The sequence below is a fragment of the Saimiri boliviensis genome, chromosome 8 (genome assembly GCF_048565385.1).
Source record: "Saimiri boliviensis isolate mSaiBol1 chromosome 8, mSaiBol1.pri, whole genome shotgun sequence".
Taxonomy (NCBI): domain Eukaryota; kingdom Metazoa; phylum Chordata; class Mammalia; order Primates; family Cebidae; genus Saimiri; species Saimiri boliviensis.
The window spans coordinates 104,156,474-104,184,253 of record NC_133456.1 but is presented as its reverse complement, the minus strand read 5'-3'; the positions used below and the strand labels follow the sequence as shown (position 1 = coordinate 104,184,253).

Below are 27,780 nucleotides of genomic sequence, written 5' to 3'. Positions count from 1 at the left end.
TAGTAAATCATTAAACTAATTTCTAAATATTGATTTAAAAAGCTTTGAGCATGTTTAAAAAAAAAATTAGTACAAGGTTTTTTTTTTCTCCCAGGTAATACACCTAATTATTTTCTTAGTAATCAACACCTACCCAAGAGTTATTGATATTTGCACAGTTCTTGTAAAAAATACATCTGGCATAAGAGGAACACAAATATTGGCAAATACCACGTCTCAAGTTATATTTTAAGAAACCATACAATCCATGATATTTCACAAAGTTGTTTATTCTTGTTATTAAAACTTGGACTCAAGTAATCCTGGTTATTCTGGAAAAAGCACCTTGTTTGCAGGGATCATTTAATCATCCTTTTCTACAATCACCTCTCCATGAAGCACCTTTCTTCTTTGACGTAACATATGAAAATAGAGTTGTGGAAACACTTCGTTGAAAAAGAAAACAAAGAAAATGCTTTAAAATCATTTATACTTGAAACCTGTTAAATATGACAATGTTAGAGAGTAAATACATTCCATACCACTGCTGTTCCCTGGATACTTACAGAGCTCAGGAGTGTAACAGTGCAAATGGGTAGGGTACAGTGGCTCATGCCTGTAATCCCAGCACTTTGGGAGGCCGAGGTGGGCGCATCACCTCAGGTTGGGAGGTCAAGTCCAGCCTGACTAACATGGAGAAACCCCATCTCTACTGAAAATACGAAAAATCAGCTGGGCATGGTGGTGCATGCCTATAATCCCAGCTACTTGGGAGGCTGAGGCAGGAGAATCACTTGAACCTGGGAGGCGGAGGTTGCGGTCAGCCAAGATCGCACCGTTGCACTCCAGTCTGGGCAACAAGAGCGAAACTGTGACTCAAATGAGAAAAGAGTGCAAATGGAGGCTACATACCACATGCCTAAATATTATAATGCTGTAACTGTTGGGGTTTTGTTTTTATTTTTGCTTTTTTTTTCTGAGACAGAGTCTTGCTCTACTGCCGAGGCTAGAGTGCAGTGGCATGATGTCAGCTCACTATAACCTCTGCTTCTGGTTTCAAGCGATTCTCCTGCCTCAACCTCCCGAGTAGCTGGAATTACAGGCACATGCTACCACGCCCGGCTAATTTTTGTATTTTTAGTAGAGATGGAGTTTCACCATGTTGGTCAGGCTGGTCTTGAACTCCTGGCCTCAAATGATCTGCCTGCCTTGGCCTCCCAAAGTGCTGGGTTTACAGGCATGAGCCACTGCACCTGGCCTACTTTTGCTTGCTTTTTAACAAACTTAAATACCTTTTTAAAAAATACCTTCATAATGACATGGAAGACCATGTTTGAATTTAGAATTCTGAACTCTCTGGAATGCTGTGCCAGAACATTCCAGCACAGGAAAAACTGGTCCACCCAACTTTCTCTTCTCCATTCTCTTGGCTATATCCTGTACTGCAAGGGGTCTCCTGCACCTGTGTGTAGAGACCCTGGTGCATACATCTAAGCTTCATCCATACTGCTCACAAATAACTACCCCCCAGCTATCCTGTTTACTCAGGGGTGCATATACTGTTACATGGTTAACCCTCAGGACAATGGATCAAGGAAGAAGCCTAGTTAGGGCCCAGATGCATGCTCATTGCCATCTGGATAGCAAATTCCATGGTCTCAGGGGTGGCCGGGTGCGGTGGCTCATGTCTACAATCCCAGCACTTTGGGAGGCCAAGGCGGGCAGATCACGAGGTCAGGAGATTGAGACCACCCTGGCTAACGCAGTGAAACCCCGTCTCTACTAAAAATACAAAAAAATTAGCCAGGCATGGTGGCATGCGCCTGTAGTCCCAGCTACTCAGGAGGCTGAGGCAGGAGAATTGCTTGAACTTGGGAGGTGGAGGTTGCAGTGAGCCAAGATCACACCACTGCAGTCCAGCCTGGGGGACAGAGCAAGACTCTATCTCAAAAAAAAAAAAAAAAAAAAAGGCAGTGGGGTGGTGTGTGGAGTGACAGTGAGGGACTACAACAAGGTCCCTTAAATGGGGCCTAAAGCAGAAGCTCTTCCTGGCTGGGTATAAGGATATTTAGTCTATTACATAATAAACACATGAATATATATGTTATTAGGTCAGTTGGACAAATTGTCATCTGCTCAGTCAAATTTGAAGAATAGTTTGAACCAGTGTTTCAAATCACAGTATAAATGTTGGTGGATAAACAAATTAATATCAGCTATAAACAATACCAGTGTAAAAACATTTCTGAATATAATGATGAGAATAATCAAACCAATGAACCCTATCACAAAACAAGCTTTGAATATCCTGCTTAGGCAACTTTGGGTAAAAATTTCTTTGTAGAACTTAGTTCAAACAGAGCCAAAATGCACAACAGGTTTTTTTATTTAGGTACTTCCTAACTTCAGGAAGGTAACCATTATATAATATATACCTAGGGGCCTAAATTTATTCAGGTCATAATTACTTAAACTCACTGACCAATTTTTTTAAATACTTTCATAAAATTCTGAGTAGTTGAACAGAAGGTATGGGCTTGAGTTCAAACCCTGGCTTTATTCACCACATTTACCGGCTAGTGATTTTTTTTTTTTTTTTTTTTTTTTTTTTTGAGATGGAGTCTCACTCTTGTCACTGAGGCTGGAGTGCAGTGGCACAATCTCGGCTCACTGCAACCTCTGCCTCCTTGGTTTAAGTGATTCTCCTGCATCAGCCTCCCAAGTAGCTGGCACTACAGGTGCCTACTACCACGTCTGGCTAATTTTTGTATTTGTAGTAGAGATAGGGTTTCACTATGTTGGCCAGGCTGGTCTCGAAATCCTGACCTCAAGTGATCCACCCACCTTGGCCTCCCAAAGTGCTGGGATTACAGGTGTGATCCACCATGCCTGGCCGCCAGCCAGTGATTTTTAAGCAACTCACTTAACCTCTTTCATTTTAATGTAAATGAGAAATTATACTGCTACTTTTGAGTACTAAGTACTCAAAAAGTACTTTTAATTAGCAAATGATTTAATAAGCAAAGAAAAATTAATTGATCTACTACTAACATCAAGAATGCAGCGGGAGAGGGAATTAAAAAAAAAAAAAAAAAAAAGAATGAAGTGAAAAACATGTCCCAGGCCGAGTGATCTTCTGGCCAGTGGGACTCAGCAGCTGGCAGCATGGTGAACTGGGAAGCTGCTACTAGTACAGTCCAGAGTCTACATCTTTCAGGACACCTGTAAAAGGTGCTTCAGTTCCTCTGTTTCCATGGAAATGCCTCAAAGGCCATGAGGAAGAGAATAACCAACTGCTTGAACCTGTAACTGTCAGACACCTAAGCAAGCTCTGGTTCTGCTCAAGGCATGCTACCATTAGCCACTGGGAAAAGTGAGGGATGTGATCTAGGAGAGTAGGCTTCCCCTCCTTAGCTCTCTTGAACTGGCCCGGGTAGAAAATCAGATACAGAATCGGGTTGAAATGGTAGAAGATGAGGGGAAAACACATCTTTCACCACTAAGTAAATTCCAATTTGGGGAAAGATGCAAGTTAAAGCACTGGCTGGAGGCGGTCACTCACACCTGTAATCCCAGCACTTTGGGAGGCCGAGGTGGGCTGATCCCTTGAGGTCAGGTGTTTGAGACCAGCCTGGCCAATATGGTGAAACCTCATCTCTACTAAAAATACAAGAATTAGGTGAGCATTGTGGCAGGTGCCTTTACGTAATCCCATGAACCCAGGAGGCGAAGACTGCAGTAAGCCGAGATCACACCACTGCACTCCAGCCTGGGCAAAAGAACAAGACTCGGTCTCAAAAAAAACAAAAAAAGTTGGATACCTCAAGAGGCTAGCCAAGTTTTATGTTCATCCCCTTTAGATGAAATAGTTTAGCGCCGGGCGCGGTGGCTCAAGCCTGTAATCCCAGCACTTTGGGAGGCCGAGGCGGGTGGATCACGAGGTCAAGAGATCGAGACCATCCTGGTCAACACGATGAAACCCCGTCTCTACTAAAAACACAAAAAATTAGCTGGGCATGGTGGCGCGTGCCTGTAATCCCAGCTACTCAGGAGGCTGAGGCAGGAGAATTGCCTGAACCCAGGAGGCGGAGGTTGCGGTGAGCCGAGATCGCGCCATTGCACTCCAGCCTGGGTAACAAGAGCGAAACTCCGTCTCAAAAAAAAAAAAAAAAAAGAAATAGTTTATATCACATCAGTGTAGATTTTAGAGCTATCAATATTTGACCTAAAAATACATCACTGTTAGCGTGTTTTTTTTTTGACAGTTTTGCTCTTTTGGCCCGGGTTGGAATGTAATGGTGTCATCTCAGCTCACTGCAGCCTTTGACTCTTGGGTTCAAGTGATTCTTCTGCGTCAGCACCCACTACGATGCCCAGCTAGTTTTTGTATTTTTAGTAGAGATGGAGTTTTGCCATGTTGGTCAGGCTGGTCTCGAACTCCTGACCTCAGGTGATCCACCCAAAGTGGATCACCTCCCAAAGTGCTGGGATGACAGGAGTGAGCCACTGAGCCCGGCCTCGCTATTGGCACTTAAATGGAGTAAAGCCTCACCAATTCATTGTAACTACTGAAAGGTGATGAGAAATTAGTGAAGAGGCTGAGTTATTCAAAATCCTTTAAGAAAAGTGGCTTTATTGTTTTCAGGTACACAGAGCAACAGAAATAAGACTCAAACCTACTCCTAGATGATTTATCCAAGTATATGCTTAATGAATAGATAGAAATGATCTGAAATTTTCTTGGATAGATTGTTTATACTCATACAATTCTAAATGCTTGTAAAAAGCATTTAAACATGATTTATTTTTATCTTTCTTTAAAAAACATCATACTAAGCTGATGTTTAAATGATTTTGAGACAGCAATCATCCACGCATTAACTTACTTGCCTTATTTATTTATTTTGAGACGGGAGTCTCACTCTGTTGCCCAGGCTGCAGTTCAGTGGCACGATCTCAGCTCACTACAACCTCTGCCTCCCGGCTTCAAGTGATTCTCCTACTTCAGCCTCCTGAGTAGCTGGGCTTACAGGCTTGTGCCACCACGCCTGGCTAATTTTTGTGTTTTTAGTAGAGACGGTGTTTCACCATGTTGTTTAGGCTGGTCTCGAACTCCTGACCTCAAGTGCTCTGCCCATCTCAGCCTCCCAAAGTGCCAGAATTACGGGTGTGAGCCACCGCGCCTGGCCTACTTGCCTTTATTCTCATAGCTAGTGAAATGTCTTCTGCCTCACTCTCCCTTCAGTTTTCCCAAATTGTCAGTAAATACGGGATTAAACTGAACTTTTAATGTATTTGTAAGCAATTATTTCTAATTATTTCCCCTTGCTTATTATGCTGTCCTTCCAAAAATTTCCACATTCTATGTCAAATCAAAGTACTAACAAGTATATACTTACAAGGTATATATGAGGCCATAGTTATAAGAAGAAAATAATAGTAGTCAAAAGAGACATTGTATTTGTTAGGAAGTCTTATTGAAAACATTCCTGTTTTCTTCACATACGGCAAGGCGGCATATATTGTAAGAAGTTCACCAGCAACTCCAACAGGATATAAGATGATAAAAAAATTGTATCTGGAGAAAGAAAAACCTCAGAGAATTATTTTTCTTCAGTAGTTATTAGACTTTCCATTGCAGATCTATTGCTACTACTAAATTAAAACTTCAAAATTTTCTTTTCCTTACAATAACCTCACATAAAGTTAATATTTCTACTTTAATTATTTGCTTATTAATTATCACCTTTCTTTCCTAATAACAGTTTCCTCTTTAAAAGGCAAGGTCTTTGTAATAAAATAGTATCAACTAATTTTAGAGTACCAAAATAATTTTATACATTACAAAATGTATATGTAGTTTTATTTGTTTTTATTTTGCAACTGATTTCGCTCTTGTCACCAAGGCTGGAGTGCAGTGGCGCAATCTCGGTTTACTGCAACCTCTACCTTCTGCGTTCAAGCAATTCTCATGCCTCAGTCTCCCAAGTAGCTGGGATTACAGGTGTGCACCACCATGCCCAACTCATTTTTGTATTTTTAGTAGAGATGGAGTTTGACCATGTTGGCCAGGCTAGTCTTGAACTCCTGACTTCAGGTGATCCACCTGCCTCAGCCTCCCAAAGTGCTGGGATTACAGACGTGAGCCACCACACCTGGCCTCTGTAGTTTAAAAAAATGTAGTGTAATGGTAACTTCTTTGGTTCATAGAATCACAAATGACTGCTTTTGTCCCTGGCAACTAATAATTTACTGATCAAATGCTGCATTTAAAAAGACCAGTGATTATCCTAAATTTTATATCTAAACCTTGAAATTACCAAGGTAGTTATTTTTAAGAGGCATTTGGAAAAGTCTTTGTGGTTACTAATGAGAAGTAATTATTGCAGAAAACTGACAATATCACCTAAAGCATGAGCAGCTACTAATAAGTATATTGCTTAAAACTGCTCCCATAACAAAACAAGTTGACAGGTTACTTCCTGAATTCCCACATTAAAGGAGTAGTTAGCTTGTTTAAAATAGAGCTCAGAAAGTTCAGCTCTAAATCCAAAGTTACCATGTGTTCATTCGGTCTGTGGCAAGGTCTGCAACACACAGGAAGCCAGGCATCATGTATACCTTTAATTAGGAAACACTCTGTGCTCTATTGGCTGGTCTCCAGTAAGAGGGGCCTAAAGGATCCAAGATGACAACATTTCTTCATTAAAGAAAATCATGGCCGGGTGCGGTGGCTCATGCCTGTAATCTCAGCACTTTGGAAGGCCAAGGGGGCTGGATCACGAGGTCAGAAGTTCAAGACCAGCCTAGCCAAGATGGTGAAACCCCATCTCTTGTAAAAATAACAAAATTAGCCAGATGAGGTGGCAGGTGCCTATAATCCCAGCTACTCAGGAGGCTGAGGCCGGAGAATCGCTTGAATCCAGAGGTTGGAGGTTGCAGTGAGCTGAGATTCCACCATTGCACTCCAATCTGGGTAACAGTGAGACTCCATCTCAAAAAAAAGAAAAAGAAAAAAGAAAATCATTTTTCTCCAAGTTGTTCACAATGTAACAGTTACTACAGAAAATTAAGATCAAAAGGCCAGAGTGCAAGACCAGCCTGGACAACAGTGAGACTCTGTCTCTACTAAAAAAAAAAAAAAAAAATTAGCCGACCACAGTGGTGCATGCCTGTAGCCCCAGCTACTCAGGAGGCTGAGGCAGGATGATTGCTTGAGCCCAGGAGGTCAAGGGGGCTGTTAACCACTGTACTCCAGCCTGGGTGACACCACGAGACCCTGTCTCAAAAAAAAAAAAAATTTAATTTAAAAAAGAAAAATGTTTTTAATTTAAAACCAAAGGTCAACATTTTGATGGAAAAAGAAATCAAATTAATCTGTATTTTATTTAATCACTTTGCTGGCATTAAGAAATACCTATGAAGAAAAGTCAAAGTTGTCAGTATTGAAGAAGGTTGGAGACAAATTAAAAATCACCTTATTCCTGTATGTCAGGGATATGCGAAGATAAAAGATGGGGAGGAGGGCAGAATTATTTGCCAAAACAGATGAGCTGTTCAAGAAAGAAGAATGAGGCCGGGCGCGGTGGCTCAAGCCTGTAATCCCAGCACTTTGGGAGGCCAAGGCAGGTGGATCACGAGGTCAACAGATCGAGACCATCCTGTCAACATGGTGAAACCCCGTCTCTACTAAAAATACAAAACATTAGCTGGACATGGTGCCTGTAATCCCAGCTACTCAGGAAGTTGAGGCAGGAGAATTGCCTGAACCCAGGAGGCGGAGGTTGCGGTGAGCCGAGATCGCGCCATTGCACTCCAGCCTGGGTAACAAGAGTGAAACTCCGTCTCAAAAAGAAAAAAAATAAAAAAGAAAGAAAGAAGAATGATTCCTTCATTGTATCTGTTTATCCGTTCCTGGTCTTGCTTTCTTACTAGTCTGGTGTAGTTTTTTGTGTATTACTTAAATCAATCCTTTCCTATAACTCAGTTTTTTAAATCACATAACTGGACATTTTATATACCTGTCTCAATAAAACATCCAAACTGATTAAGTTGTAATTTTTACTTTATGTGGCTTTCAAATGATTTTTTTGGCAGAATTGTTCTTTAACAGAAGAAAAAACTACCACTCCTACAATAAGCTAGTTGAAAGTCTTAAAGGCAGTGAAAATTTCTAATGAAATAGGAACAAATTATATAATTTATTTGACTTTACTTGCACTTCAAATACAATTGCATGTCACTAACTAAGTTCTGAAGGCAGTGTGGGAGATTTAACTATGGATAGAACAGATTCAAAAAAAAAGATATAATGCGTCTTTGAAGGTTCCCAATTACTATCTAAAATTGTTTTGAAGGGAGTGCATTTTCTAAATCAAAATGGAAATCAATATGAAAAACATAACTTACTATACAATTACCTATTCTGAGGACTTTTCCAAGAACACTTGTAACACATAAATAGACTCAAAGTATATTCAAACTGTAATAGGCCAAACTACTTATAAATAAGACGCCATTTCTAAAGTGAAGTTTTATTTCAGAACAACAGCTTCAACATCTGAACATAAATACAAATATTATTTTACGTTATTTAATGGGATCTGGAAATATATTTAGATGGCTGGGATTTTTTTGAGACCTTTTTGACATGAAATTTAATTATTTATGATTAGTATCCACTGATGATACATTATGCAAAACATGATTTCAAAGCTGAAACATTGTATAACTTGTTTAACAGTAAGGCAATAGAAAAAAACACTTTCTTTTTTTGAGACAGAGTCTCACTCTGTATCCCAGGCTGGAGTGCAGTGGCATGATCTCAGCTCACTGCAACCTCTGCTTCCTGGTTCAAGCAATTTTCCTGCCTCAGCCTCCCAAGTAGCTGAGATTACAGGCACGTGCGACTAATTTCTGTATTTTTTAGTAGAGATGGAGTTTCACCATGTTGGCCAGGCTGGTCTCAAATTCCTGACCCCAAGTGATCCGCCCGCCTCAGCTGCCCGAAATGTTGGGATTACAGGCATGAGCCACCACACCAAGCCTGCAATGGATAAGCAGTTTCTAAAAAGGAAACTTCAACATACGATGGCAGAGTTTTTAACTTTTCCAGACACTCAAGACATGCAAATGCATTGCAAAAGGCAGACACAAAGCCATCAAGAGTAACGTGCCTGACCTCGGGAAAATGTGCAGTGTACATTCCACTATCTTCTTCAGACAAATTTTGTAAATTCAGCGCATGAAAAGAGACTTTATCATGAGTTAGTATTTTCAAAGGTGCCAGAGGTCCAGAACATTGTCATGCAAAATGGTATTCATGTGTCTAGGATTACAGTCCAGCTACATTCAAAACTTCCAACCTTTTAAAAAGCCCAGTCACTAAAGCTAAATACATTTTCATGTACAGTAAGATTAAAACCAAACAAATCCATATAAATGGTAGTGCAGCCTTCTTATGACAGAAAGGATACTTAAGCTCAAATTATAATTTTAAAGTATTTCATCATATGCAAAGTGGTAAGGAGCAAGTGCCTAAAAAAGAACTAGAGAACATTAAAAAGTCTAAATGAATAGGTAACACAGCCAGGTGCGGTGGCTGACACCTGCAATCCTAGCATTTAGGGAGGCTGAGTTGGGTGAATCACTGGAGCTCAGGAGTTCGAGACCAGCCTGGGCAACATGGTGAAACCCCATCTCTACAAAAAATACAAAAATTAGCCAAGTGTGGTGGCCTGTGCCTGTACTCCCAGCTACTTGGGAGGCTGAGGCAGAAGAATTGCTTGAGCCCAGGCAGTGGATACTGAAGTGAGTCAAGATCATGCCACTGCACTCCAGCCAGGGTGACAGAATGAGACCCTGTCTCAAAAAAACAAAACCAAACAAACAAAAAAAAAACAAAACACAATTCACAGTGATTATCCTTGGGTAGAGAGAATAAAAGTAATTTAAAAGTAGTTTTCCTTCTTTTAGGTTTATGTATTCTCACTTATTAGATTCAAACATGTGTAATACATGAGATTAAAAAGGAGCAATCGACCAGGCATGGTGGTTCACACCTATAATTCCAGCATTTATCACCACCTGACATATCACATATATATTAGTTTATGTTTGTCTTCGTCCTAAGAGAATTTGTTTATACCTGCATCTCAGGCATGCAGTAGGCACATACGATTTGTCATTGTTATTGCTATTATAAATACAATATAAAGAACAGAATGAACAAATCTGTACTGATTCGTGATTTGTTCTCCACAAAGCAGTTTTGCTTTTTTTTTTTTTTTTTTTTGAGACGCCCGGCACGCAGTTTTGCTTTTATAATAACTTTCTAAAATATCACTTGCTCAAAGAATTCCAACTTCAAAAGGAACAGATATCTTTTGCTTTAAAAACTGTTGCTTTAAAAAATTTATATTTGAAGCCCTTCAAATACAAACTTTGTCCACGTTCCAAATAATACAATTTTAAATAAGTGTGACTTTTAAAAATATCTTTGCAACTTAAAGCCAGTCGTATTGTATAAATGACATACACTATGACTGCTAGACTGACTATTAAAATAATTTACATTGGCTGGGCGCAGTGGCTCAAGCCTGTAATCCCAGCACTTTGGGAGGCCGAGGCGGGTGGATCACGAGGTCGAGAGATCGAGACCATCCTGGTCAACAAGGTGAAACCCTGTCTCTACTAAAAATACAAAAAATTAGCTGGGCATGGTGGCGCGTGCCTGTAATCCCAGCTACTCAGGAGGCTGAGGCAGGAGAATTGCCTGAACCCAGGAGGCGGAGGTTGCAGTGAGCCGAGATTGTGCCATTGCACTCCAGCCTGGGTAACAAGAGAAACTCCGTCTCAAAAAAAAATAAATAATAATAATAATAATAATAATAATAATTTACATCACAGACAAAAAACAGTATTTTTGGCACTGCTTATTTAAGCTAATTCCAAAAATGTATATTGTGCATTCCAAAAAAAATGAATGACCAATTCTGACATTAAGGATACAACAGTAATTTGTCTTGTATTGATTTCACTCAAAGTATATATTAATATGATTCTTCTCTGATTGTTAAGCTTTTAGAATACAAATCATAACTTGTATAATTATTAGTTATACCAGCTAATATCTAAAGCAACAGCATTCTAGCATCGTGGGGCTGAAACACAAATTTTAATTCTCTGGTGTTAGCTCCGCACACAAAATCAGCATGCACAGGACAGTGAGAAACTAAACTGCAAGACATCGCCACCTGGCCCATTTAATGAAGTATGGCAAGTGATCAAGAAGGCTGAATGTGTAGAAGGAATAGCGAGTGATCTCTGTCACTGTCCACGCGACCAGAAAAAGCACCACACTCTCCTCATTCTGGATCTGCAGAATTACAGAGAAATCCACAGTGTCGTTCAACCTCGAACTTCTTTTTCAATGAAGGTACTTTCTTTACTTATGTATTGCCTTTTATTTAGAATGGAATGCTAGGGTTAGACAAATGCAATACGGAAAACTTAATGCAGTCACCATTAATGTAATTAATTATGAACGTGGAACTTAAATATGTCCTGTGCACAGGAATAGTTGACTATTGACTGGTTTTCTTCCCTCGTCCTTCACTTCAGGCAATAACGCTATCACCTGAGGACAAAAGTTACCCTGATGAAGCCTAAATGAGAACAATCTGACCTTCCCACTTCTATTAATCATTGAATCACACCTGTTCTACTGTAAGACTGACACTTGAATTGCTCACTCATGTTTACCCCTTTTACCACTATTTTAATTTAGAGTTTTATCATCTCTCATTTGGACTACTGTAACTGTCTTCTAAATGGTCTTTCCTCTCTATATTCTTCTCGTGAATGCAAGTTTTCTTTTAAGTAATAAGTCAAAGAAGCAAATCAGTAAAAAACAAATTGGAATCAGCTAAGTGCTATGATTGAAAAGTTTCACCGGTCCCACACTACTTAACAGGATAAAAGGATGAGCCCTAATACCTGGGCACCATATTCAAAGCTCTTTACAATCCTTGCTTGGAAATCTCTCTAAACTTCATCGACAGTTACTCAACCCTCCTACCTACTTCTCTGTCTGGTGACACTGGATTTTGTTATTTCCAGAATGTGCTCTGAACTTGTGCAATTTTACACATGCTATTTCCTCTCATTAGAACGTTGCTCTCTTATTCCATAACAAATCGTTTCTCATCTTTTAAGATTCAACTAAAACATCTCACCCTCTAGAAAACTGTCCCCAACCCTCTTGTCTCACCCTGAGCAGTTATTTGCTCACCACCACCCCCCCGCCTTTTTTTTTTGAGACAGAGTCTTGCTCTTCACCCAGGCTGGCATGCAGTGGCGCGATCTTGGCTCACTGCAACCTCCACCTCCCAGGTCGAGATTCTCGTGCCTCAGGCTCCCTAGTAGCTGGGATTACACACCTAGCTAATTTTTATATTTTTAGTAGAGACAGGGTTTCACCGTATTGGCCAAGCTGGTCTCGAACTCCTGATCTCAAGTAATCCACCTGCCTTGGCCTCCCAAAGTGCTGGGATTACAGGCATAAGCCACCATGCCCGGCCCACCACCCTCCCTCTACGGCACTTTGTTCATACCTGTATTACAGCATTGGCCATTCTGTACTAAAAGTTGTCTAGCTCACTCTTTTACATGTCAGCCCTCAACATCTATATCACTCCTTAAGAGGAGCCTTCTTCCACTTCCTATGTCAGATTAAGTCCCTAGGTATAGGTAGGGCAAAGCATATCTGGCTCTTGCTTCAAAACAGATAACACATAATTAAATATTTGTTTAGCTTCCCTCCCAACTATAGGCTCCATCAGGTGAGAAGCATGTTTGTATTATCATCAGCCATATCCCAGCACACTGTCGGGCACAGACAAGGTACACAATTAGCATCTGTGTATGATTCGACGTCAGGTGTCCCCCACTTCCAAACAGCCAGTACCCTTGACAGCTGGGATTGCCTTCTTGTTTTCCTTTTTTCTTTTTTCTTTCTTTTTTTTTTTTTTAGACAGAGTCTTGCTCTGTCACCCAGGCTGGAGTGCAGTGATGTGATCTGGGCTCCTTGCAACCTCCACCTCCTGGGTTCAAGTTATTCTCCTGCCTCAAGCTCTCCAGTAGCTGGGACTACGGGTGCATACCACCGCACCTAGCTAATTTTTGTATTTTTAGTAGAGACAAGGTTTCACCATGTTGGCCAGGCTGGTCTCAAACTCCTGACCTCAAGTGATCTGCCTGGCTCAGCCTCCCAAAGTGCTGGGTTACAGGTGTGAGCCACTGTGCCCAGCCCACCTTATCCATTTCTTTAAATTTAGAAATTTGCACAGCACCAGGTGTACAGAATGCATTCAATAATATTTGTTGAATTAATTAAGGAGTGCTGAATAGGTACCAGTGGGAAACTACTGTCAGTGAAAAATAGGAACACTGAGGCAGAGATTCTCTGGAGGATAAACAGGGCAGATGGGTCCTGTTTTCTTTTTGGAACTTGCCATTCTCAAGCCTCCCTTTACCTCCTTCTCTCTAGTGTCAAGTTAAGGTTTCTTTCTTCTTCATTCTTCAGACTCCCTGTGCTCCTGAGCTCACATTCCCTCACTGCCTGGAGGAGTTTCTCTTCTAGTCTGTTAATGCTGCCTTTCTGCTTTTAAACTAGTAGGCAAAGTTAATTCATAGTTTACCTCTCCCACACTGCTGTCTGCACTATCTGCATGGCAGTTGCTGGTTAGGGAACAGGTAAATCATGCAACTCCAGTGAAAGATACTAGTCAAGAGGGCTAAAGTATAAAGGGCAGGAGGTCAGTGAGCTGTCCCCACACAGACAGGAGGCCGGTGAAGCTAAGAGGAGCAGAGAAGACCTCAGGTGTCAGTGCCCAAGCACCTGAGATAAGAAAGGCATCTAAGAAATGGAAAGGAGGCCAGAGATCTGTCCTCAAGTAAACAGGAGGCTCTAAAGGCTGTAGAGAAGGTCAGAAGAATTGACATGAGAAATGCTTCTGTCACGAGTTTTTGTTTGTTATATTTTTAGATAGAGACAGGGTTTCACTATGTTGGCCAGGCTGGTCTCAAACTCTTGACCTCGGGTGATTTACCCACCTTGGCCTCCCAAAGTGATGGGATTACAGGCATGAGCCACCTCACCCAGCCCTGTTACGGGTTTAAAATGCCCAATATCTTGACATAGCAGCATAGTGTCTATCTCATCTAAAAGGTTTGAATCATTAATCAGATTTAGTATTAGGTCAGTCTCTTGTCATGCTTTAATAAAAATTGTTTATTTTTCCTTAAGTTCATTAGCACTTTTTTGAAAATTACTTTTAACTGGTAATCAAAATTGCATATATTTATGGTGTATAACATGATGTTTTGAAACCTGTACACATTGTGAAATTGCTAAATCAAGCTAACGAACCTACGTATTATCGTATGTACTTATGGTAAGACCACTATTCTCTTAGCAGTGTTCGCATATACAATACATTGCTATTAACTATAGTCACTACGTTGCATAATAGATCCCTTGAACTTAATTCCTCCTAACTAAAATTTTTATCCTTTGACCCCCTCTTTTAGTCTTTTCCATTTGTTCAGATCTACAGAACTGCATTTGCTTTTTATGTCTGTTGCTATCATACTTAATGCTAAATGAGAAATCTTTTTTTTTTTTTTTTCTGAGCTGGAGTCTCACTCTGTTGCCCAGACTGGAGTGCAGTGGCAACATCTCAGCTCACTGCAACCTCCACTTCCCGGGTTCAGGCGATTCTCATGCCTCAGCCTCCCTAGTAGCTGGGATTACAGGCACTTGCCACCACACTCAGCTAATTTTTGTATTTTTAGTAGGGATGGGGTTTCACCATGTTGGCCAGTCTGTTCTCAAACTCCTGACCTCAGGTGATCCACCCACCTTGGCCTCCCAAAGTGCTGGGATTACAGGCATGAGCCACTGTGCCTGGCTAAAAATGATAAATTTTATACTGACAACTTAAATTACATACTCAAAGAGGACAACTTGGATTGAAACAAAAAAACTTCTATAGAAAATAACAGTTTCTGCCAGTTATTTGACAGATTCTGAATACTAATTTCAAAAACTGGAAAATATCAAAGGAGAATCTATTACAGATAGAAGATGCCAATATTTGGTTTTGCTTGTATTTGGAAGTCATTCTGCTGAGGCACTAAATCAATGCACAATACTTAAAATTCAAACCCAACTCCTTTTTGTACAATGGTTCCACTTCCTGAAATGTATAAATGTCCATGTTTTAGATTCCTGTTAATGGAAAGCTTTCCTCCAGGCTCAAGTAGACAACATGTTTGCATCACTTACTGGTTTTATACTGTGAGTAATGAGCCACACCATAAAGATTCTTGAACTCACTTGGACCCCAGTCACAAGCACAGAAGTAGGTACAATTCCTTAAAAAGAAAAACAAGTCAACTATTGCCCTAAAGGCAATTTATAATAGCAGTATAAAATTAAAGAAAAAACTCACCAATTAAACAGTGAATTATCTGTAAGCAAATAAAAAAATCATTATGTCAGTAATACAAAACATTAAGCAAACCGCTATCAACACTGGTATTAAGCAAATCCATAGGTGGTATGTAACCAACGAAATCATATTGAAATGCACAACAAAAAAATGTTCACATAAATATCACAGTAATAGAAACACAGCATGATGGAAAACTTACCTCAAGCAAGGCAAATGTCTGGAAAAATTTAAGGGTCTTCTGAATACTTTTATATAAACCTCTGTGTGTTCCTTTTTCCATATAAAAGCGTACCATGGCAATAGCTAGAACCAACCACCTAGAAAAAACAAAAGTACTTTCAAACTAACACTGATTTATGTGTTTACAGCAGCATTATTCAAAATAGTGCAAAGGTGAAAGCAAGCCAAGTGTCCGTCAGTGACTGAATGGATACATGAAATGGGGTCTATACAGACAATGGAATATTAGCCTTTAAGGGGAAAGAAATTCTGGTAGGCCGGGCGCGGTGGCTCAAGCCTGTAATCCCAGCACTTTGGGAGGCCAAGGCAGGTGGATCACGAGGTCAAGAGATCGAGACCATCCTGGTCAACATGGTGAAACCCCGTCTCTACTAAAAAAATTAGCTGGGCATGGTGGCACACACCTGTAGTCCCAGCTACTCAGGAGGCTGAGGCAGGAGAATTGCTTAAACCCAGGAGGTGGAGGTTGCAGTGAGCCGAGATCGTGCCATTGCACTCCAGCCTGGGTAACGAGCGAAACTCTGTCTCAAAAAAAAAAAAGAAATTCTGGCTGGGCACCCTGGCTCACACCTGTAATCCTAGCACTTTGCGAGGTTGCGGTGGAGGGATCACAAGGTCAGGAGTTTGAGACCAGCCTGACCAACACAGTGAAACTGCGTCTCTACTAAAATAAAAAAAACTAGCCAGGTGTTGTGATGCACATCTGTAATATCAGCTACTCAGGAGGCTGAGGCAGGAGAATCACTTGAACCTGGGTGGTGGAGGTTGCAGTAAGCCGAGGTCACACTTGCACTCCAGCCTGGGTGGCAGAGTAAGACTCCATCTCAAAAACAAAAACAAAAAAGGAAAGAAATTCTGACACACCATGCAGCATGGATAAACCTTGAAGACCTTAGGTGATGTGAAATAAGCTAGGTAAAAAGGACTAATGCTGTATGATCTTTTCTTTCTTTAAAAAAAATTTTTTTTTGCATAATGTGTTGCTGTCATCTTTAACAAATAAGAAGTATTGATTGATTGAGACAAGGTCTTACACTGTCACCCAGGCTGGAGTGCAGCGGCACAATCTTGGCTCACTGCTGCCTTGACATCCAAGGCTCTAGTGATCCTCCCATCTCAGCCTTCCCTGTAGCTGGGACTACAGGCATGCACCATCACATCCAACGAATTTTTGTGTCTTTTCTGTAGATACGGAGTTTCGCCGTGTTGCCTAGGCTGGTTTCAAACTCCTGGACTCAAGTGATCCATCCACCTCAGCCTCCCAAAGTGCTAAGTTTATTTGGTGTGAGCCACCATGCCCAGCCTGTATGATTTAGTTGATATGAGGTATATCTAGGGTAGTCAAATTCACAGAGACAGAAAGTTGGATAGTGGTGGCTAGAGGCTGGGGACAGAGAGGGCAGTGAGGAGTTAGTGTTCACTTGGGTGCAGAGTTTCAGTTTTGCAAGATGAAAGTTACAGAGACAGAAGGAAGTAATTGTTACACAAAAATGTGAATGTACTTGATGTCACTGAACTGTACACTTTAAAAAGTTTAAGATGGGCCAGGCGCAGTGGCTCCTGGCTATAATCCCAGCACTTTGGGAGGCTGAAGCGGGCAGCTCGCCTGAGGCCAGGAGTTCAAGACCAGTCTGGCCAACACAGTGAAATCCTGTCTCTATTAAAAATACAAAAATTAGCTGGGCGTGGTGGCACATGCCTGCAGTCGCAGCTACTTGAGAGACAGGAGAATCACTCCAACCCAGGAGGCGGAGAGCCAAGATCACACCACTGCACTCCAGCCTGGGTGACAAAATGACACTCCATCTTGAAAAAATAAATAAAATAAAAAATACATATGTAATAAAATAATAAAAAGGCTGAAATGGTAAATGTTATGGGAGTTTTACTACAATTTTTAAAAAACAACTAAACTTTCTGAAATTTTAGAGTAATTTATATAGTAATACGTATGTTCTATTATATAGTAATACGTATGTTCTATTATACTCTCAGTTCATTATTGTTTTTAAAAATTCCACAGAAGAAAAATGACAAAATGACTTTTTTTGTTTTTCATTTTTTTAAAGACAGTATCTTACTCTATTGCCCATGCTGGAGTGCAGTGGCATAATCATAGCTCACTGCAGCCTCAAACTTCTGGGCTCAGGCAATCCTCTAGCTTTAATTTATCCTTTAATTTTTTGTAGAGACCAAGGCTTACTGTTGCCCAGGCTGTTCTTGAATTTCTGGTTTCAAGTGATCCTCCTGCCTCAGCCTCCCAAAGTGCTGGGATTATAGGTGTAAACCACCACACCTGACCACAAATGGTATTTTTACATTGACTCTCTAAGAGAAGGCAAAGAACATAGATAAGACCAACTACATAGAAAACAATGTCCAGGATATATTTGGCTTCAGCAAATAAACTGACAAACTGAAGAAATTAGATTTATGTACAAAAACAAGAATATCAAAAAGCATCTAATAATTACTATAGCGGTATCTTGGAGTAAAAAGCTGTCAAAGTTCTGTGTGTGTATAAACATGTATTTTACACAAGTGCATAGTATATAATTACATGTACACACAATAAGTATGTATAAGTAGAAATCTTTATAAGAGTCATCAATTAGGCCAGGCGCGGTAGCTCACACCTGTAATCTTAGCACTTTGGGAGACAGAGGCGGGTGGTGGTTCACCTGAGGTCAGGAGTTTGAGACCAGCCTGGCCAACATGATAACACCCCATCTCTACCAAATGTACAAAAATTAGCCAGGTGTGGTGGTGGGCACCTGTAGTCCCAGCTACTTGGGAGGCTGAGGCAGGAGAATCATTTGAACCCAGGAGGCCGAGGTTGCAGTGAGCTGAGATGGTACCATTGCATTCCAGCCTAGGTGACAGAACAAGACACTGTCTTTAAAAAAAAGAAGAAGAAAAAGCAGCCTGGGAAACATGGCAAGATCCTGTGTGTACAACAACAACAAAAATGTAGAGGCATGGTGGCACGTGCCTGTGTTTCCAGCTACTTGGAAGGCTGAGGTGGGAGGATCACTTGAGCACAGGGGTCTGGTTGCAGTAAGCCATGTTTGTGCCACTGTAGTCCGGCCTGTGCAACAGAGACCCGTATTTCGTCTCAAAAAAAAAGAGGTAAGAAAAAAATACTATATGCCATAGCTTTTAAACTTACATTTGCCTATTAAATATAGCTTATACACAATTATAGGCATACCCATTTTTAGACTGCATTCTAGCTCGGGCAGTAAAGCAACACCCCCGTTCTCTCTCCCTCTTCCTCTTCCTCTTTCTTCCTCTCCTTTATTCTTTTTTTTAATTTTATTATTCTTTATTCTTTTTTTAAATAAAAATTAAAAAACTAAATACAGCTTATGTTCTGTGAATTAATGGTACTTTAAATATAAGCTAGAGTTGTAGAGACCAGCTTTTTCATTCTACTTGTTACTCTTCCTAAAGTGACCAAAATACTTTTTCTCCCGTTTCCCTTGCAATTACAAAAGCACGTTTAAGAAACTTGCCTCATCTGCAGCTTTTTAAAAGCTCTAAAAACTTACCCTGGGAAATGAGGAGCTAACCTAGTCTTTTACATAGTCTCCAAAGAGTCTAGTAAGTGGATGTATAAAACAAAATTATCATGCAGTTTTAACTTTTTTAACCAAACAGTACTCAAAGAGTGGACAACTGGCTTGAAAAGATTCCTGCAAAGAATCTACTAACTGAATATGATGAAAACACATGCTCAAGAGAATAATAAGACGGCAGAATGACACTTCTATTCCTAGAACATAATAAGGTAAAAGCAATGACTTGCTTATCAGATTGGTAAGAAGTCAAGTAAATATTTGCAGCGACCACAAGGACCCTTGAAATGCAGACATATTCATGATAATAACAATGACAATAGGAAGTGTACTGTCAGAGTGCTTTCTATGTCCCAGACACTGTTTTCAACTTGTAACATATTAACCTCAAATCCCCACAATAACCCTATGAGGCAAGGGTCTTCTATTATCCTATTTCACTACTGAGACAATAGACAGAGGGCCACAAAGCCACCACTAAGCTCAGGGTATATGCTCTTAAGCCACTATGCTCTATCGGTCTGGCTCAAAGTGTATATACTACGCCCTAAGATACTAGCTAATCATAGCAATTCATATTTACATTATAAATATATTTTTAAAGTTACATGGAGAGTCTACGCTCAAATATTTTAACTGATGGTAGCATACTATTCAAAAAGTTTGAAAGCTATCTTCCAGAGACATTCAGTTACTTACCCCGAGTCTTCGAATAAGTTAATGAGGAACCTCTGCAGTCTCTAGACCCCCTAGTCCTGACCTCTTTCCGTTCTGCTCTAGCTTCACTGTGGCTGTAACCTGATGGATTCATCTCGTGTTGAGAGCCAACCTTGAATTCAGTGCTGGACTGATCCTACAGCACTATTTTTGAATCATCCTTTATGTACTTTCCATAACTAAAGTGTTTTAACTTCATTATCTTCACTTCCGAGTCCCCATATTTCTTCTACTAAGAAAACAAAAAGTTTTATTTTCATGCACATTTTCTATACTTGCCTTTTTTAGGTAAACCCAAATCAGATGTCCACAAAAGATAAGTCTGAGATGGAATTATTAATGTACCAATCAAAGGAGTCATTTGAATGGGAGGGACTTTTTTACATTTTTAAACAGCATTGTGTAAAAATCCATGCATTAATATTATAACAAGTTCTACTGTTGTTCCATAGGTGGCAGTATTGTACCACCTAGTATAGTATGAGCATGCCACTCACTAAACTGTAGGAAATAAAAGAAATTGTCATGCTCAGGGGTTTGAAAGGACCATCTCGAACCATCTATTCTAACCTCTTGTCTGTTTTTCTATAAATAAGGCCAGGAGTCAACTGAATCAGGGATCACTTCCTAAACCCTCTATCACAAGGGGTAACAATCAAAGTCACTTAAGGGCCCTATATTGAACTACTTCTGAACTTTATTCATCTACCAGTTTAGTAACCATAATAAAACAAAATATTTCAAAAGCAATTGGAATTTCTGCAATTAGAATGTGGGGGTGTGTGTGTGTGTGTGTGTGTGTGTGTGTGTGTATTTTGAGACAGATTCTCACTCTGTCCCCAAGGCTTGAGTGCAGTGGTGTGCCCTTGGCTCATGGCAGCCTTGAGCTCCCGGGCTTCAGCAGTCTTCCCACCTCAGCCTCCCAAGTAGTTGGGACCACAGGAGTGTACCACCACACCTGGCTCATTATTGTTCTTGCTGTTGTGGGGTTTTCTTTGGTAGAGGTGCGGTCTCCCCATGTTGCCCAGGCTAATCTTGAACTCCTGGACTCAAGCCATCTGCCTGCCTCAGCCTCCCAAACTAATGGGATTACAGGTGTAAGTCACTGCAGCTGGCCAGACTCTTTTGTGATGCTAGCAGTTACTCATGATACTGCTTAGATTCATTATCTCAATAGTTATTGAAAAACAATATTATAACTTGCTATTTTTGTTTACCTGTTTTAGCCATTCGGAGGCTTGTACCAAAGATAGTCAACTTTCATATACACTCCATACTTTCTTTTTTGTTTGTTTTTGTTTTTGAGATGGAGTCTCGATCTCTTGCCCAATCTGATGTGATCTTAGCTCACTGCAACCTAAACCTCCCAGGTTCAAGTGATTCTCATGCCTCAACCTCCCAAGTGGTTGGGATTATAGGTGCCCGCCACCACACCCAGCTAATTGTTGTATATTTAGGAGAGACAGAGTTTCACCATTTTGGTCAGGCTGGTCTTGAACTCCTAACCTTAAGTGATCTGCCTGCCTTGCTCAGCCTCCGAAAGTGCTGAGATTACAGGTGTGAGCCACCACATGTGGCCCATACTTTTATATATTGCTCATTGACACCTCTAAGCTGCCCTTTCTAGATAAAAGTTAATACTTTTGTTTAGCAGCCAACATGTGAGTACTTGAACTGATTGTATACTGGCACTCATGCCAATAACGAGTCAAGCTGAAAAATTCATAAAAGAAAAAAAAGGCTGAGAAACTGAGTTTCACAAAGATTAAGACACCTGCTCTTTGAAAGGCACTGTTAAAAGAATAAAAAGCCAAAACTGGAAGAAAATATTTGCAAATCACATATCTGCTAAAGAACTTGTATCCAGATTGTATAAAGAAATTTCAAAACTCTACAATAGGAAATCAAACAACCCATTAAAGAAAAAAAATGGGCAAAAGATTTGAACAGACACTACCCAAGAAGATACATGACTGGCAAGTGAAGCACATGAAAAGATACTCAGTGTTATTAGTTACTAGGGAAACAAAATCAAAATCCCAAAGAGAGAACACAGTATGCTTATCAAAATGTTTAAAATTACAGTGAATGACCACACCAAGGGTTGGTGAGGATGTGCACCAATGGTAAGTCCCATTCATTGCCAGTGGGAAGATAAAAGCACACAACCACTTCAGAAATCAGTTTGGAGGTTTCATAAGAAATTACACTTTGGGAGGCCAAGGTGGGTGAATCACTTGAGGTCAGGAGTTTGAGACCAGACTGGCCAACATGGTGAAACCTCATTTCTACTAAAAATACAAAAAAATTGGCCAGGCGTGGTGGCTCACACCTGTAATCCCCGCACTTTGGGAGTCCAAGATGGTTGGATCACGAGGTCAAAAGATGGAAACCCTCCTAGCCAACATGGTAAAACCCTGTCTCTATTAAAAATACAAAAATTGGCTTGGAATGGTGGCGTGCACCTATAGTCGTAGTTACTTGGGAGGCAGGAGAATCACGTGACCCCAGGAGGCGGAGGCTGCAGTGAGCAGAGATCGCTTCACTGCACTCCAGCCTGGTGACAGAGGAAGACTCCATCTCAAAAAAAATATTAACTGGGCGTGGTGGTGCACGCGTGTATTCCAGGCCCCGTGGGAAGCTGACTAAAGAGAATCACCTAAACCTGGGGGGCAGAGGTTGCAGTGAGCTGAGATAGCACCACTGCACTCCAGCGTGGGTGGCACAGTAAGACTCCACTCAAAAAAAAAAAAAGAAATTAAACACTTGACTATGCTATGACCCAGCCCCTCCACTTTCAGGTATTTACCCAAGTAAAACAAAAGCATGTGTTCATATACACACATGTAGATGTATGTTCACAGCTTGATTTGTAACAGCAAAAACTGAAGAGAACCCAAATGTTCATCAACAAATGAATGAATGAAGAACTTGTGGTAGATCCATTCACTGGATCTGTCCTCTAATAAAATAGATTCTACTCAGCAGTAAAAGATATGGCTCTTACTTAACATTCTAGGAAATGAACCCTGGTTTTCTTGTTGTATTAAATCATAGTAAGTATATTGTGAAAATATCTTACTTTCTCTTTCTGCAAGAAGTGCAATTTTAGGCCAGGCACAGTGGCTAACACTTGTACTTTCAGGAATTTGGGAGGCCAAAGTGGGTGAAATGCTTGGGCCCAGGAGTTTAAGACCAGCCTGGGCAACATGGCAAGACCTTGTCTCTACAAAAAATTTAAAAATTAGCCAGGTGTGGTGGCACATGCCTGTAGTCCTAGCTGCTCGGGAGGCTGAGGGAGGAGGATCACCTGAGCCTGGGAGGCTGAGGTTACAGCAGGCTGAGCTCACACCACTGCACTCCAGAGCCAGACTCTGGCTCAAAAAAAAAAAAAATTTAAATATGCCACTAGGAAGAAAAATGAACATTTGTAAACATCCACTGAGGATCAAGCATCCTGCTAAGAACTTCATATTCATTATCTCTTTATTCCTCTTTATTCCTTGTTAAATCTAGCTAAGTAGTTGTGCTTTTCTCAATCAAGAGAATACACCAGGCTTGTATATCATTTCTAGAATTTATATCACCTGAAATGTCTACTATGTATGCAAATCTTACTGTCTTCAAATTTCAACACCTCTAGAAAGCCTGCGAAGAGTTAGTTACAGAGATTATTCCGTTTCAGTGTCCCTTGCCCCATAAAAACAGCAGGGAAACTTCTCAATAGAGGCAGAGAGAGACAAGTTTAGAATAAGCCGTGATTCGCTGGGGAAGGGTCAGAGGGACAGGAAAGAGAGAGAAAGCATTTAATTCTGCTCCACGTAAGGCAGGAGACCTGGAGAACTTCAAAGAGGGTCAATTTGATTAGAAGTCCTGGGAATAATAGGAGAACATTATTTTTTTGAAAAAGTGAAAAGCTGGCCGGGCGCGGTGGCTCAAGCCTGTAATCCCAGCACTTTGGGAGGCCGAGGCGGGTGGATCACGAGGTCAAGAGATCAAGACCATCCTGGTCAACAAGGTGAAACCCCGTCTCTACTAAAGATACAAAAAGTTAGCTGGGCATGGTGGTGCGTGCCTGTAATCCCAGCTATTCAGGAGGCTGAGACAGGAGAATTGCCTGAACCCAGGAGGCGGAGGTTGCGGTGAGCCGAGATCGCGCCATTGCACTCAAGCCTGGGTAACAAGAGCGAAACTCTGTCTCAAAAAAAAAAAAAAAAAAAAAAAAAAAAAAAAGTGAAAAGCCTGAGCACAGAGGCAGAGTCCTGTGAAAATACATGGTCCTGGCCGGGCGCGGTGGATCACAATATCAAGAGATCGAGACCATTCTGGTCAACATAGTGAAACCCCGTCTCTACTAAAAATACAAAAATTAGCTGGGCATGGTGGCGCATGCCTGTAGTCCCAGCTACTCGGGAGGCTGAGGCAGGAGAATTGCTTGAACCCAGGAGGCAGAGGTTGCGGTGAGCCGAGGTCGTGCCACTGCACTCCAGCCTGGGTAACAAGAGCAAAACTCCGTCTCAAAAAAAAAAAAAAGAAAAGAAAATACATGGTGCTTTGAGAGAAGAGTGAGTCAGAGATACCGAATGCAAGATGACTGGGAAGGGGAAATCAGGAGCAGACTGCAAAAAGCCTTGAGTGGCAGACAGCCTGAATCCCTTAGATCAGGACAGAGGCAGCAGGGAGTGGCCAAAGCCTTTAAACTGGAGCTATGCATTGATGTCCAATTTCTGAAATCTAAGTTGGCTTTCAAGATGGAGAGTCAACTGAAAAGAGAAGGGGCAGATACCCATTTAACGCAATGCAGATATTTCAAAATGTTTACTGGCTGGGCACGGTGGCTCACACCTGTAATCCCAGCACTTTTGGAAACCAACATGGGAGGATCACTTGAGAACAGCCTGGGCAATATGGTAAAACCCTGTCTTTACAAAAATTATTATTATTTTATTTTTTGGGAGTGAGACAGCGTCTTGCTCTGTTACCCAGACTGGAGTGTAGTGGCACCTCTCTCAGCCTCCTGGGTTCAAACAAGTCTCCTGCCTCAGCCTTCCAAGTAGCTGAGATTACAGGCGTGTGCCACCACGCCCAGCTAATTTTTGTACTTTTAATAAAGACAGTTTTGCCACGTTGGCCAGGCTGGTCTCAAACTCCTGACCTCAAGCAATCCACCCACCTCGGCCTCCCAGAGTGCTGGGATTACAGGCGTGAGCCACTGTGCCCGGCCTACTCTACAAAAAAAAAATTTTTTTTTTTAATTAGTTGGGCATGGTGGTTTGCGCCTGTAGTCCCAGCTACTCAGGAGGCTGAGGCGAGAGGATCCCCCTCAGCTCAGAGTTTGGGGCTACAGTAAGCACCACTGCACTCCAGCCTGGGTAACAGAGCAAGACCTTGCCTTAGAGAAAAAAAAAAAAAAAAAGGAAAGGTTTATTCTGTTTATTTATCTATAGACAGAGTTTCATTCTTGTTGCCCAGGCTGGAGTGTAATGCCATGATCTTGGCTCACTGCAACCTCTGCCTCCCAGGTTCAAGTGATTCTCCTGCCTCAGTCTCCGGAGTAGCTGGGATCACAGGTGCCCACCACCACACCCAGCTAATTTTGTATTTTTTTAGGAGAGACAGGGTTTCACCATGTTGGTCAGTCTGGTCTTGAATTCCTGACCTCAGGTGATCCACCCACCTCGGGCTCCCAAAGTGCTGGGATTACAGGCGTAAGCCGCGGCACCTGACAAGGAAGTTTATTAAGTAGTCTATCACAGAGAGAGAATCATTTCAGCTCCGAATGCGTTTAAATTCAGCATCATTTGGTGATTACTGAATTGTACTGCAGTTGTAAATACATTAGTTTTCTCTCTTTCCAAGATTATAATTTAGGAAAAAGGAAAGATTAAGTAGCAGGACAGTAGAGTCAGAGTCTGGGTTGAAACCCATGTCTGACACTTGCTGGCTGTGATCTTGGGCAAATGTCCGTGCTTCACTTTCCTAATCTATGTAATGTCTATCATGTGCCCCTCACAGGACTTTAAAGGACTAAAAATATACCTGAAATAACCAACACAGTCCCCTGCATGGTACATCCTCAGTAAATATTTGTATGAAGTGTATTTGGTACTCAGTATCATAGGCTGAGCATGTAATAGAAACTCAATCCCCCTAGGTAAAGATTTATTAAATCTTTGTCAATCATATTTTTCTATAAACCCTGAAGAAATTTTAAAATATTAGGCCAGGTGTGGTAATTCCAGCACTTGAAGAGACCAAAGTGGGAAGACGGCTTGAGGCCAGGAGTTTGAGACCAGCCTGGCCAATGCAGTGAGACCCCATCTCTATTTTTAAAAAATTAAAATAAAATATTAGGCCCGGCGCTGTGGCTCATGCCTGTAATCCCAAGCACTTGGGGAGGCCGAGGTGGGCATATCATCTTAAGTCAGGAGTTCAAGACCAGCCTGGCCAACATGGTGATACCCTGCCTCTACCAAAAATACAAAAATTAGCAGGGCATGGTGGCCGACGCCTGTAGTGTCAGCTACTCCGGAGGCCGAGACAGGAGAATCACTTGAACTCGGGAGGTGGAGGTTGCAGTGGGCGCAGATCGCGCCACTGTAGTCCAGCCTGGGCGACAGAGACTCCGTCTAAAAAATATAATAAAATTATATTAAACTTTTCCTCGCATTTACGTAAGTTAATACTTCGAATGATAATGGGAAAATAACTTTTTTAAAAGACAGTGCAATTTAGAAATGGAAAAGCAGTTTCCCAACAGATTTTGAGAAGCAGCTGACACAGAAGTCACTTTGACAGCTCTGCAAAGAGCGACAGTCATTGTGTAACCTAAACTTGCAAAGTCACACTTCAAAGCCAGAAATCAAAGTCCAGGATATCAGCCACGGAGCCTGAGGCCATAAAGATGCTGGGCAGGAGGAGCTCCAGGCTTGGATAAAGGGGGTGATTATTTCAAAATCGTCCCAAGTGACAAGCTCTAGGGCGTGCTATGCTTTAAAAAAAAATAATAGTAATAATAAGTCGCCGTGAAATTAACAGGGGAGAAAACTCTGTCCAGCGATCGCAGCAGGAGGCTCCGCGCTCTCCAGACCACCGGGTGGCCGGGCCGGGCGCTCCTTCAACAGCAGCCGAGGCAGCAGCGCCCCGGCCGCAGGCCCCTCCCTCGCGGTCCGGCCCCACATTCCTGCCTGGGTCTATACTTAACCTCCGGCCCGCGCCCCGCAGTGCACCGTATTAGGCAATGCCCGGCGCGCAGGGCCCGGCCCCCCCGCCCGCTCCATTCAACCCCGGCGGTGGCCGTGGCGACAGCTCCCCTCCCCCACGGCCGCCACCCCGGCCCGCTCCCCCTGAGCCTGGAACCTCCGCGGACTGCGGCGCGGGGAGGGCCCCAGGGCGCACCGCGGCGCGCGTACCCCGCAGTCATGGCGATGTTGTAGAAGGTGAGCCAGGTGGTGGCCAACAAGCCCAGGCGCCTCCGCTTGCCGGGGGCCTCCCGGTCCTCGCCGGCTTCCGAGGCGCCGCCGTTGGTGCCGTCCTCGTCACTGGACGCCATGGTGGCCCCGCACCCGGGGGACGTCGGAGTGAGCGGCAGGAGCGTGGGAGGGGGCCCTGCCCAGCGCGCAGCCTGAGCGCCGCTGCCCGCTTCCGCCGACTCAGTCAGGCGCCCCATGTGCCGCGCGCTGGGGCACAGCCACCGACAACCCGGCCGACCGCGAGGGGGAGGAGCGGACGCCCCCGGCCACGGCATG

At 42.1% G+C, this 27,780-nt stretch overlaps 1 protein-coding gene across 2 annotated transcripts; it reads right to left on the bottom strand.

Moving 5' to 3' along the window:
• Nucleotides 1-248: 248 nt before the first annotated feature.
• On the bottom strand, nucleotides 249-27,780 carry HACD1 (3-hydroxyacyl-CoA dehydratase 1). 2 transcript variants are annotated; one of them, XM_039478993.2, is made up of 7 exons: nucleotides 27,445-27,780; nucleotides 15,697-15,814; nucleotides 15,495-15,513; nucleotides 15,329-15,417; nucleotides 11,235-11,356; nucleotides 5,379-5,557; nucleotides 249-425 (listed from the first exon to the last, which is right to left on the bottom strand). In XM_039478993.2, exons 1-7 carry the CDS (start codon nucleotides 27,777-27,779, stop codon nucleotides 343-345), a joined length of 945 nt encoding a protein of 314 aa, XP_039334927.2. In that variant the 5' UTR covers nucleotide 27,780; the 3' UTR covers nucleotides 249-342. The 2 variants fall into 2 exon arrangements, with proteins under 2 accessions (XP_039334927.2, XP_074261077.1); XM_074404976.1 differs by lacking the exons at nucleotides 15,329-15,417; nucleotides 15,495-15,513.